The sequence below is a fragment of the Sciurus carolinensis genome, chromosome 5 (genome assembly GCF_902686445.1).
Source record: "Sciurus carolinensis chromosome 5, mSciCar1.2, whole genome shotgun sequence".
In the NCBI taxonomy this organism is placed as follows: domain Eukaryota; kingdom Metazoa; phylum Chordata; class Mammalia; order Rodentia; family Sciuridae; genus Sciurus; species Sciurus carolinensis.
This window is the reverse complement of record NC_062217.1, coordinates 112,498,240-112,512,390: the sequence shown is the minus strand read 5'-3', so window position 1 is coordinate 112,512,390 and position 14,151 is coordinate 112,498,240. Positions and strand designations below refer to the sequence as shown.

At 38.0% G+C, this 14,151-nt stretch overlaps 1 protein-coding gene across 1 annotated transcript in view; it reads left to right on the top strand.

Annotated features, from left to right (window-relative positions):
* The window catches only part of Ank3 (ankyrin 3), a 320,745-nt gene that overhangs the window by 219,315 nt on the left and 87,279 nt on the right, over positions 1-14,151 (top strand). Inside the window, 2 exon segments of the mRNA XM_047553901.1 lie at positions 4,590-4,713; positions 9,166-9,268. Of these exon segments, the coding sequence (XP_047409857.1) occupies positions 4,590-4,713; positions 9,166-9,268 (227 nt within the window).

Below are 14,151 nucleotides of genomic sequence, written 5' to 3'. Positions count from 1 at the left end.
ATACAGATACTTCTTGGATAGTGAACATATGTGGCTCTTGATAATAGACATATTTTTAACTAAACATTTCTGATATTGAATGAGAGTCATTTATGGAATTACATTGGCACACTTGTACCCATTAAAAGCTAGCACTAACCAAAATATTTTTGGATTATATAATAATTAGAGGCAGTTAACAAGTCACTCAGTACAATTCATTTCAATTCTTTCTAATCTAGTACTAGTAGTGTTGTCCTACACAATAATTATAGAATGTTTTGCTTATTAAAAGGAGTAAATTATTGTTGTTATTTTTATTATTATTTGTGATACTGGGAATCGAACCTGGAGTGCTTTACCATTGAGCCATATCCCCAGCACTTTTAATCTTTTTATTTTGAGACAGGGTCTTGCTAAATTGCCAAGACTAGTCTTGAACTTGAAATCCTCCTGCCACAAGCCTCCTGAGTTGCTGGAATTACAGGTGTGCACCACCATGCACAGCAATTTTGTTGTCAGTGTTCAATCATTCATTCATTCAATCAACAAGTATTTTTTGAATAGCTATGATGAGTCAGGCCCTATATTAGTTGATTAAGTTAAGGGATATTTTGCTGCTGTGGTTAGATTTTTCCTTTATCAGTAGAAATAGAAGCAGCTTAAATGCTAACTACATGAATTCATGTGTTCAAATATTTGGGCACTGGAGAAACCTATGTTGTAGAATAAGAGTCACAGTATTGACTAAGCTCTCCCTTTGTGCATTATTTAATTCCCCAGAAAGTCAGGGTAGGGGCAGCCATATTATCCCAGTTTTGTAGAGGTTGAAACTCTGACTCAGAGCAGTTACATGCCATTTCAAAGGTCACCCAATCAATAAATGGAGCTTGGATTTGAACCCAGAGAACCAACTGTGCAAAAGTGCATTAAAATAATACCATTGCCTTTATTTCTAAATTCCACATTTAAAAAGGAATATATATTTGCACTGTTCTAAAATGGGAAATGCATAATTATTTACTGTAATCAGGCTATTTTTAAATTAATCTTTAACCAAATGTACTGACAGTTCTTACCATCACCCCACCCAGGGCTTCTTCTGGTTTCATAATGACCAATCCAAATTCTAAGAAGGATGGGTAAAGAAATAATGGAAACAACTTTCATTGAAACTTTACCATATGCCAGTCATCAAGTTTAATTTGAAAAGAGTGCTAAATTACTGTGGCTTGGAGATTTACAAAATAAAAAATAAAACAAACTAACCTCTTATTAGCAATCATGAACTCCAAAACTATGAGGGTACTTCCAATATGCCTGGTCCTGGAAAAAAATGACTCCTTGACTCAAGGATCTCACCAGGCAACAGAGAGTCAACAGGTGTTTTCACTGGCAGTACATTCTGACAAGCACACTCACACTTAATATGGTGAGTGGAGATGAGAGGGATGTTAGGAAGAGTCAGACTGGAGAAATTAGATGGCGAAAAGGGCAAGAGGTTCCATCCAGAAAGTACACCCTGTGTGAAGGTTCAATGTCTGAGTTGAAGCAATTCTAGAGACTGAAATAGTGCTATGACAGGCAGGCTGGGTGGGTGTGGCAGGGTGACAAGAGATGAGGCACTCTAGGGAAAGGTCCATGGCATCACAGGGAGGTTTGAATGAATGGCAGTCATTGAAAAAGGCTTTGCTAAGTAGTTTGGACTGTTTTTTAGATGTGGAAAACCAGAGTAACGATTAGACATTATGCCTCTTAAGCCATGGCTTCTCCTCCCATTCTTAACAGAGCTTGGAAATTATTCTTCTGCTTGAGAATAGTTTTCAATAGTACCAGGGCTTCCCTTCTATTTCTCTATATTTACAATGTTGATTACAGTCAGACTGATCAGATGAAAGCAGCAGGGGTCATATTTTAATATTGTGAGGCATTCATTTATGCATTTACCCAGGGAAAACAAATTCATTTCCCACCTCATCAGCTCTATAGATTCAAATTGCTGTATATTTAGGTAACAGCATTCCAAGGGGAATAGATGCATTTTATAAAGCAGTGCTATGGGCAGCTTACTTCAAGACAGTTTCAAAACCCTTACTTTCTAGTCTTAATTTTCCAGCTGGGTGGGTGGAGGTCGAAATGGCCTCTCCAGTGTACCCAGATGAAGAATGCAGAAGCCCTGCTAATTTTTTCCTCATTGCCAGCATAAACAGGGTGGAGCCACCTAGAAGGGAGGCCCTGAGTTCCAGCAAAGAGACAATGTAACAGCAAAGTGGCAGCCACACCTCTTGGGCACTGCCTCCTACCAGGGGTGACAACGACCTCTTCAATCAGGACCCTCCCAAGGGATTGGCTCCCTCTCGTGGGACCTCTCAAGGAGGGAGAACCAGTCAGCACCTCCGGTATTAAAGAGTTGAATTTGTGTCAGAAGCAGAATAGAACACCCAGCTGCTTTCCCCAGCACGTCTAGCTTTTGCTCCCTCCTTCAAACTCCTGGTAAAAATCGGTGGCCATAAGTGTGCTCCAAGGTGCGTCTTTGAGAGCTCTGGAAAGGCTGCTTCCGCGCCACACAGTTTCACAATCTCAACTCAAGGGCAGGCCCTCCCTCTCTCTTTTTTTCCCCTCCTTCCACCTGACAGGGACCATAAATAACTGAGGCTCCTGGTGTTCCCAGCTCGGAACAAAGTTGAAAGTTTGCCTGGAGCTCCCAGCCGCTCCCCACCAGGGCAACTTCTTTGTTTTCTTCTAATGTTTTCGCTCTACCTGAGTTGGCTGTTTTTTCATTCATATCTGAGAAGAGTCGCCTCCTAATTAAATGCAGCACCTCACGCTTTCTCCCTACATTTCAAGCTGTCTCAGTTACCCAGTTAAGCACGGAGCGCTGGTATCAAATTACCGAAAATCTACACCGGAGCAGTCCTCATATTTACATACAAATAACTCATGGGCTTGCATTTATGTCACCATTCGGTCCTGCTAGAGGCTTGCCAGAAGAGTTCTTAATCCAATCAGAAGGCGCTTTAAAAGGATGTCTGCGGAGGGATCAAAAGGATCTTAATCTCAATTAAGTGTCGCCAGATTTTTTTTTTTCTTTCTGTCTGAAATTTTGAAAATCTTTGCACTCGGGTGAGCGGGAAAAGATGTGTAATTCCTCAGTTGCCTACAAGGAGACCGAGATGCTGAGGGGAACTCGGCAGCCGTGGTGAAGAGAGTGGATCCAACCCAGAGATTGGTTTACTTGGGCTGGTTTGGAGGTTGATTCTAAATCACTGCCTAAGGAATTCCTGGAAACATCAGGAAAACATTTGATCAGCCCAGCTTGCTGGAAATGGCTTTACCACAGAGTAAGATCTTTTCTTTAAGTCGTGCTTGGGGTGTGCTGGTTTTGTTTCAGATGCAATGAATGTGCAACTAGCCCAGCTGTAAATTGTTACTTAAAATAATCTCTTGGTACTGGATAGCAGTAGAAAGTTGATCTGTTTAGTTTTTACATTTGCAAAAACAGTAGTTGACGGCGTATTTTTAGACCTGATTGGTAGTTTAAAAGTTGAGCGCTGGTGGTTTCCTGAGTTTAAATGAATGGAAATTGTAAACGGTACTGAATGGAGTGGGAAAATAGAGCTGTGGCGGATGAATCACTTACCTTTGAGAAAACACAACATGCACACTTGGGATTTGAAATCTCCTTGGGCTTTGAAATCTCCTTGGGCTAGCCAAGCTTGTGTCCAGAAAGGGAAAAAGGGTCATAAAAAAAGAGTTTGCCTGTGTGTGGAAAGAACTTTTTCACAGTCTTAGCTATATTTTGAGAAGGATGGGAAACATCCCAGAGGGCAAAGACAATTGAAAAACCTGCCCTGTCACTCTTGGAATGTGGTTTTCCATGTGAGGTCACGTTAGCCATGTGTAGCTAGTAAAACTATTTTATGTGATTAACTCTTTGTGTTGATAGTTAAAGAACAATTTTATGTGGTCCTCCTTTCAAACCCTTATTTTATCTTTGTAGAAGGCAGAATTGCTTTCTAAGTAGATTTCAAGCATTGGGACAGCCTGATTGAGTTTATTAATTTGATAAGTTTAGAAACAGTTCAAAGTTAATGTGTTCCAAGGTCCTCCAAATGAGCAGTTATAGCACACATAAATAACTTGCTAGGTTCTTACATAAGCCCCAAAGCGAAGTCCTGTGTGTGAGAAAACCATTTTTTTTTTTTTAAAGTTCCCTTCCCACAAAAATTTTAAGAGCAGTAATGAGATAGCTCTCATTTTCCAATCCATGTCCGTTCAAACAAGCTGTCCTCATCATGGGTGAGCTGAGGAAAATTCTGACTCACAAGATCCACCTTTCTGGGCAGCTGGGGCTCAAAAAGGTGGAGGACAGAGTTAGGGGTGAGGTTTGTAAATTGGTACTTAACACTTGGAGCTGGATGCATTACTTAAATTCACTCTTTAAATTGTGTGCTAACCTCTACCTATGCTTTCTTCTTCCTAAATGGTAGTTACAAAAATTATCCAGGGGCTAAGGGAAGATGGTAATGAGATAATGTGTAGTTTTCTCTGCAGGTGGTACGCACTCAAAAGGGAACCTTCTGATTTTGTCTTGCTCTGTACATCTGCAGGTGAAGATGCAATGACAGGGGACACAGACAAATATCTTGGGCCACAGGACCTTAAGGAACTGGGTGATGATTCCCTGCCTGCAGAGGGTTACATGGGCTTTAGTCTTGGAGCCCGTTCTGCCAGGTAGTTTACTGTTGCTGGTTTTCATACGTAATTTAAAACAACCATGATTTGTCATAAACCAACATCATTTTCATTTTCCACATTATCCCAGAACGTACTCTTTGGATGAGGGTGTGAATTTGGTGAAATGTTCTCAAACACATGCTCTGCTGTTTTCCTTTGTGGTTTTTCAGTCCTTAATTTTATGTGATCGAACATGTTAATTGTTTGTTCGTTCGTTCCCACGTTTTGCAGTCATGCTTCAAGCATAGTAACAAATGAGCTCACTGACACAACTGGGAGAACCAATCCAGGTCACATGTTTCAAAATTAAATTTTGTTCCATACTGAAATAAAATCTTAATTGCAAATCAGTAAGAAATATGTGTATAGGTGTTTATTGTTTATTGAGACTTCAGAGAGAGCATCCTTGAAAAAGTATATTTATTGAAATTATCTATCGAGTGTAAATGATCCCTTCCAAACTATTCCATTATTTGTTTGTAAAGGGATTTGTTATTATAGCAATGACTTTTACCAAAAGTCATAGACAGGAATGGTGGTAAATTCAGTCCTTACAACTGAAGCGTAAAACTTTTGTATGTGGAAAACCTTGACTCAAACTTTTCTTACACTGTTTGAAAAAAACAGGACCTTGTCCAGAATTTGGAGACTTCTTTTTCCCTGGTGTGGATTAACAGCCTGTTTGCTGACAGTCAAGTTATTTTAAAGCTAATAATTAAACCTTCTAAGCCAGAGCCCTGAGGACATTTTCCTATAGTTTAAGAATCTGTTGTAAAAAGTTTCATTGTCTAATAGTAAATGGCACTTCCCACAAAGTAAACCTTGGAGTTTATTCTCAGTGTGGTTGGTGTGGCCAGTTTAGATATTGAATTGATTTTCTTCAAGTTAGTCTTTTTAGAATAGAATTTTGAACCTCATATAACTTAGTAGAACTTTGTCTTTGTAAATATATATTTAAAAGACGTTAAGCTCTTATTGTAGCAGGTGTCATTAACAAGAAGAAAAGCAGCTTTAAAAATATGCAGTATTTTAGGTAATCCCAGCAACAAATTACAATTAAAAATATGAAGAATCATAAAGGATCTCAGGATTCTTGTGTAGAGTTCTGTAACTTTTGTAATGCGATAATTAGGAGCCTTCTTGTCCTCACATTTTGTGAATCAATTACTAGTATGTAGAAAGTTATAGCAACTGACATCCAGCGAAATATGAAACCAGAATATTGTCTCCTATAATTTTTTCTTAATGTAATTCCAGGGCTTTCCACTTCTAATTTTGATTGCACCATTATTTGTTGCTATTATATGTAAGTCATTTTTTTTTGACATTGGCAACTCATGTTATGCTCAGAGGCAAACATTTTTTTTTAAAGAACATTGTTAAGTATTATCAAGCAAATTATTCTGAGTGTAACATTTAAAAAGGAATACATTAAATGTGTAACTCATTCAACCATAACATTTTTTTTTCTTTTTTCCCCTGTCTGATTTTTTTGCATTCTATTTCTCCTGGTTTTTTTCTAAAAATACTTTAAAAATAGTCCCAAGATAAGGTAAGATGACATGGCGCTTTTATGGTGCTTCTCTGCCCTTCCCTGGCTCATTTTCTCATTTTTATTTTCTTCAGTGTTGTGCTGTGTTGTGCTGTGATGTGCTGCAATGTGCCTTTTTTTTTTTCTGCTCAGCTTTAGAAACTCAGTTTTGTGACACAGAAAATCAGTGAGAAACTAAATGCCTACAAAGAAATAAGTGACTGCATACTTAAGGAATTTCTCCCTTAACAAGTTTTGTGTAGTGCATGAAGTAACTGAAAAAGTTTCAGTAGGTTTAAAGAAAAAGTCGATTTGAGGAGCTGTTTGTTTGCTGGTTGCTGTTTTATTTATGTTGTGCTAGATGTACTAGTATAATTTTAGAATTCCAAGGCATGTTTTCCTAACACTTCCTGTACTTAACACTTAGGGTATACTGATGGCTACAAATAATACTGTCGACCTTAGTTAAAAACTGTTTAATGCTTTCCAGACCCCTAAGTAAATAATCAATAATTTTAATACCCAAAAGTACTTCATTGTATTAAGGATTCAGAGTGAAGCTTCATGGATTTACTGGGTTCCATCTGTCTGATGTACATTGGTCTGGAATGATCAGGAATCAGACTTTAGACATCATGTTGAATGAAGACTACTTCAGGACTTCCTGTTCCCGGTTCTGGGCTCTGTTTTGCAGATGCCACTCATATATAAACTAAATGGAGGAGAGAATGTTTTTAAAGTATCAACAAATCTTCGATATATTTAAAAACTGAAATTAAAATGAATTTGTAATCTTTTAAAAAACTTTTAAGTCTTCATATACATGTTATACAATAAAACTGTCTCAGGTGCCACCATTGTTACTATATCACGTAGTGGAAATCATAATTTGAAGAAAAGAGTGTCTAATGCAGAGAGTACAGCTTCCTAATGCTTCTCAAGTCATATCAGTGAGCAAGATGAAACATTACCATGAGTACTTAGAAGCCACACTAAAAATGCAGCCACTAGCCTCCTATGGCTGTTTAAATTCAGATTAGTTAAAAATTTGTTTTCAGCCAGACTAGCCACTCTTCGTGTGCTCAGTACCATATGTGGCCAGTGACCACTGATACTGGACTGCAAAGATATAGCTTATCTCCAGCATAACACAAAGTTCAATTGGACATTGTTGAGTTAGGAAGAATTCCCACTGTTAGGAAGCTTCTACTATATTTGAAAGAAATTAATAGACTAGAAACAGGAGTAACAGAAAGAGTTGTAACTGATGGAGGAAAGGAAGAGCTATGGGTGGCATGATTGGGTACAGAGGGCCTAGCTATGCAAGTGGTTAGTTATGTGGTTTACTGGGCAACTGCTCCTCTAAGGGATAATGGTCATTTAGTGTTTATTTGCTGAATATACTAAATAATGACTGTAGAACAGTGATAGTTTTGACTCAGAGATCAGTCTGAGATTCTCATCACCACTAAGGCTCTAATCCTAGAATGTACCTACCATCTGTGTAGGCTTATAGAATAATGCCTGTAATATCAGGGGCCTCTGAATCTTGTTATAAAGGTACCTACTTTCAGGTAATCTTTAGAATGGTATGTAGTGGAGAAAAGAAATCATTTCATGCAAAGTAAGAAGTCATTCCTTATTTACCTCTTATTTGCTCTTTCCCCTGTCAATCATATGCAAGGCAAAGACAGTCAACATTTTTCTGGTTCAGCTGGTGAAGATAGAGTAAGCTACATTAAATCAATGGTTTATTAATTCTACAGGTAGTGAAAAGAAGAAAATTTCCTATAATTTTGTCTCTTCACTGATAAGAACACCAAAACAAAGGGGTTGCTAAAGAGACGGTTCTAGATTTCAGCTAAGCAGTTTTGTATTCTGCAGTGCTATTCTAAGGATAATAAAGGAAGCCTCATGCCTCATTAGAAAAGTGAGGTAATGAAAAGCTGTCTTATTACAGCCTTCCAGGTAAGACAGGGAGGTGAGTGGGAGAGGACCTCAGAGCAGTTCCTCTGAAGCCCCTATTGTCCCTGTTCCTGGAGGATCACAAGGCATTAATCCAAGACCCAGATTAATTATAATCTCAATCTTTGCATGACTTATGTGGATATATGCAAAGTCACCAATATGACAAGGCAGAGCTGTTCTTGTCCAGTGCCTTACTTTAGAAGTCAGTGTGGTGTAGTACTTTAGGGAATTAGGGGGAGTTGCTTTCTGGGAAGTTCAGAGATTACCTGGAGGTCTTGAGAGAGATTGGAAAGGAGAGCGATAAAAGGAGTGAAGAAGAAAAGAGTTAAGCCAAGGGAAAACAAGTATTTGCAGGAAGGATAGAGTCATCATACAGAGAAATTATATGTTTCCTCCAGGCCAGGAAGATGATAAAGAGTTCAGACAGGAATATTAATAACGCTTTTCCTTCTTAATGTTTTCCATGAGTAGTAACTACAAACCAGAGCGCTCCTATATATAGTTTCTAAAGACTTATAAACAGGTGCATTCACAGCAGACATAATTCCAGTCAGTAGTGCAAGGTAAGCAGACATGAACCAGAAAGGACAGGAGACTCTAAAATGCAGTTTAATCCTAAAAAAAACAACTGTCAATTATCTACAGATTCTTCTAAATGTTCTGTTGGTTCAGCTGCATGGTGAAACATTCGAAGTTTTCATGCATTTCATCTTCTCACAGAGTTAATACCAATTGGCCTAATTTTAAACAAAACCGGATCATGAGGTTGTGTACACTAAAAACATTGACTCAAACATTAAGAGTTTTATTTTTGATGATGTTCTTTCAAGGAAAGCATTTGTCGATATTTTTAGCCATCTTGCCTGTTCTTCAAGTTGCATGCATTAATTTTCTTTTATTCATCTCATCATCATCTACCACTGTTGAATGGTTAACTGTAAATACAACAGCCTCCGCTCCTTCAGTTCGGATAGGTCTTACACCTTGAACAGAAGCTCCTACGCACGGGACAGTATGATGATTGAAGAACTCCTTGTGCCATCCAAAGAACAGGTATGCAGTCTTCTTAAAATATTCTTTGATTGTTAAACTTCCATTTATGTGACTGAATCCGGCTCTATGTTCTGTAACAAAAAACCCTATCTTTCTGTGTGATTGACTTTGCATTTGTAACCCTTATGGTACTAGCCAGTTGAAAAAGAGAATCCGTTGTATAATTAGAAAAATACCTCTCTCCTGCAGGTGAGTTCCTCAAATTCCACTGAGAGGAACTCAAAGTCCTAGGAAAGGTGTACTTACCTTTCTCATCTCTAGGGCAAATCTATTTTAAATTTTTAAGAGAGAGTTGATAATAATTGTTAGCCAAAATTGCTAAAATTATTCACATGAAGGTTTTATTTTGCTAGGCAAACAATGTATATATGTTAGAATTGTTTTTAATAAGTACTTAAAGATTAGATTTGTCATGTTTTTGACCCCTTAGTTGCAAAATTACCTGTGATGGGCCTTCTCAAAATGTGACATTATTTTGCTTTCTCCCAGAATCTCTACTGAGATTCATTGGGCATTTGTGCAATTTCTTCTTTCTAATAATTATGGTTAAATAGATATTAGATTAATATAAAAAGTCCCAGAAACATAGTCTTACTGCATATGAACTCAGAATGACTCTAGAATAATTTCTAGATATACACAATACCTGATTTTAAATGTGCATCTGATGATGAGTGAAATTATTTGGATCGTGAAACTAATTTGAAGATGGTTTATAATATTTTAGCAATGTAAATAATTGGTGAAATCATGAGAGACTTATTTATTCACTGCACAACAAAGGTGAATAGAAGCTGATAAGCAAGTGATAGTCAGTTATGCCCAAGGTAGAAGTTAAGCAATGAGTAACTTCAACTTTTAGAACTCCTACATGTCTGTAGATGCTGGTGCCAGACACACAGATATGCATTATACTTCACAAGGACCTATAATAAATATTTTTTTGTACTCTCTAGACCATCTTAGCAAGCAGAACTTAAAGAGGTGAATACAGAGGCTATTCAGTAGTTGATCAGATGAAAAACAAAAACCTTCATAAAATGATTGTAGGTGTAATAGTATATCAAGGGTTTAAGTGGGCATCTCAAATAATGAAGCTAAGCTCTTGGATGTAAGGCATTGTCAGTTATTAGGAGAGATTCTCTGAAAAACTCTCATCTTGTTTGGTTATTCTAGTCTGTTAATGCTGCTCTGTTCAGAATTCCGACTGAAATGAGATGTTAGTAGATATAATAAGCACTTCTACAATTGTGTTATTATACATCCTCCATGCTCTGAGGAAGAAAAGCCCTCAAAGCTTATACAAGTACAGGTGGAAAGAGTCTCTTTGGGTCTCAGTGACAGTTTGCGCTTATCTAAAACCTGTGCTGAAGGATTCCTGATCAAATGTAATTAAGGTTGATATTTCTGCATATATATTTGTTTGAGAGCAAGGGCCTGAAGTTGGGACCACCACTGCCACCATCACCATGACCTCATCATTATCATCTCTACCACAACCAACGCCACCACTACTCCCCGCATAGTTCTCCTCCTCCTAACTTCTGACCATCAACATTTAAATAAAATCTGAATGTCTGTGGTGTTACCAGGCCAGAAACAGGCTTCTGAGGATTCTCACACCATTGCCTGTTAGATTTTACCAAGATGCACTTACTCAGGTAGAATGGAGGGGCAACATTTACTCAGAACTAAAGATTTGTGAAAATAAATAGAAGACAAGGACAATTTCTGAGGCAGTACTGATGTTCCTGGACTCAGTTTGTTGCTGCTAAGGTTTCAGAAACATCTGAGTGGACATCATAAATGCTTCTGTAAACCACACAGTAAAGGAGAGCATAGGATGTTGTGAATTTTTAAAAGAAAAACTCAAGGTCATAGCCATAGAAACAGGAAGTTGTCTTGGCCACAGCATGCCCCATGGATTGATCGACCTCCTTTGTGAAACCAGCATGTTTAGTGAGCATGTGACATTACTCAGGGCAACACAGATTCATGACAAATTGATAAGAGATTTGAAAAAAAAATAAAAGATAAAGTCCTGAACACATTTTAGGGCCAACTGAGAATGTTTGTATGTGTTTGAAAATGTAATGAATACACACACATCAGTCTACACACACCATTGGGAAATTGTTAACTTACATAGCAGTGATAATACTTTTAAAGCTATGCAGGAGAAGCTCTCTCTTCTAGGGTTATACATACTGAAGTTTTAAAGAATAATATAAGCATTAATAAGCTATTTATTTTAAATGACTCATCAAGAGAGAGTACATGAGAGTGCATGCACACAAATATGGTGAGATGTTAATTGTTGAATTATTAAACCCTATGAGATGAACCTTTTTTTTCCTTCTTTTGTCATAGTGGGGGTTGAACTCAGGGGCATTCTATCACTGAGCTACATCAGTACCCCTTTTTAATTTTTGAGACAGGGTCTGGCTAATTACGCACACTTGAGATCCTCCTGCTTCAGCCACTTGAGTCACTGGAATTATAGTTGTGTACTTCTGTGCCCAGCTGTATGGATATTCTCTACAGTTTTTTTCAACTTTTTGTAGGAACACCTTCAAAATGAAAACTTGAGGGAAAATAAATTCTGAAAATCTTAACTTAGTTGCTAGTTAACTTAACTTAGTTGCTAATGTCTTATTTATGTGTAGGATAGGGAAAAGGCTAATTCTTAGAAAGACCCAGGATGATTAGTATAGGGCTGCCACTCCCATGTTCCTAGGATCCTGTGCTGAGTGAAGGGAGAGGGTAAACATATTCCCATTCCCTTTGGGGCCTTCATGATGACTAGTCTGTAAAACACCTCATCTATTGCTGGATAGGTGAGAGTGGATTCTATTTTAAAAAATGTGATATTGGTTTATCCATGACCTTCCCTTTGCCTATTAATCCACCGTCACCTGGAGATAGGATGTGCCTGTGTTGGAGCCACTAACTGCAGCAATTCTGACTGAAAGCTTTACATACAATGTACCCTCTGTATCCTCCATACCCCAACCAACAGTAAATCAAAAAAATTCAGGAAAAAATGTATTTGTACTGAATGTGTATAGACTTTTTTCTTATCATTATTCCCTAAACAATACAGTGTAATAAATATTTACATATTAGGTATTACAGGTTATCTAGAGATGTTTTAAAGTATTTGATAAGGCAGGCATATCAAATACTATACCTTTTTATATAAGAGACAAGCATCTGAAGAATTGGGTATTTGTAGAGGGGGTGAGTCTTAGAGCCAGTCCCTCACAAATACCAAGGGATGACTATATTGGTCATTCAGCACCTAATGCATTTGTTTTATGAGCTCAGCTGGTTGTGTGTCAGGTTGTCTTAGGGCACTATATGTGCTTGGAAACATTTCTTTCCAGGTAGGAATTAATAAAGAAAAGGGATAAGTCTAAACTGAAGCCTGGTTATCTAGGATGACTGGTAGATTGGTTCTTTCCTTTCTTCTGACATAGTTATTGAAAGGAAATGTCTGGGGTGGCTTATGTAATCACTGTGTATAGTCCAGATTATTCAGGCCTCGTTACATAAATGGAGTGTGTTGATGAGATGCCTGAGTACCCGGAGATACAATAGCGAGGATGCTTACTGGTGAAAACAGCACATTTTGAGCTCTTCCTGTGTACAGGAACTATTCTGTTTTACCAGTATTAACTTGTTTATATTTCACAACAACCCTATGAGATGATTTCTTTGTTCCAGTAAAGAGATGAAGAAACAGAGGCCAGAGAACTTATGTAGTTCACATCAGGGGACATAGCTTGCAAGTGGCAGAGTCCTTGGCCATGTGATCCCAGGTTGCTTCCTTTTTGCACATTATATGGTCTGCACTGCTCAGGGTGAGAAAAAGTTGGTAAAGTGCCCAAGAATTTGCAGGCTGTTCTCCAGGATCTTACATTTGTTAGTTTTCTTAATGTAGTACCACTATCTTGGTCCATTTTTTAGATGAAGGATTATATTTAGACATAAGTGTTCTTCACTATGCTTATTTCTAATTCTAATGAATTATTTACTGTGCTTCTCAATGAACTGGCAAACTATAACGTATTCAACAACAGATTATGAAAAATACAAAGAGCTTAGAATCATGGCAGGTAGGGCATCACGAGAAGGATGGAAATATTTGATCTTTAGATAGATAGGATGGAGAAGGCCTGATAGTAGTTTACAAATATTTACCAGGTCAATCAATTAATTTCACTTTGTTTGAATGACCTGGAAGTAGTCGTAAGACCAAAGGGTGTGTGCTGTAGACACAAATGTTTAATTCAGTAGGATTTCTGATAGTTACTCACAGCTGGGAGAAAAGCAGAAGACACTTCTGAGTGTGGGTTGCCTTTCCTACAAACTCCCAACCGGCTTCCTGCATATGCTTATTTTTATGGCAGTAGCAGGTAGGATCTGATGGTGTAATCATTAATCATCCCTACTTGGTGCTCAGTGTGATTGAAAAGGGGTGGAAATTCCTCCTTTCCTCCATGGATGAGGCCTAAACCTGACCATGCAGAGCACCCTTTCCTGGGAGTACAGTGATTACTTATGGGTAAAAAGCAAAGTTTGAGTCAATCTAGTGAGAAACTCAAATTTGAGACTTTGTCCAGCCTTTTGAGAAAGAAAAACCCCATTAGGGAAGCTGAGGCTCTAAGGGTGACTTAAGCCCAAAGTTGCTGGGAGAGCTATAGCTGGATTCGACTGTGCCTTAGGTTAGCACCACCCAGATTTTCTTGCCAACAATTTCAGTCTTTCCCCAACCCCCGGTTTAAGTCCAGTTTTTGTCCTCATTGATAACGCTAGTGGTTAGTGGTGGTCAAATCTGGCATAAACAACCACAAATCAGTGACAACATATAAAGTCTTCTA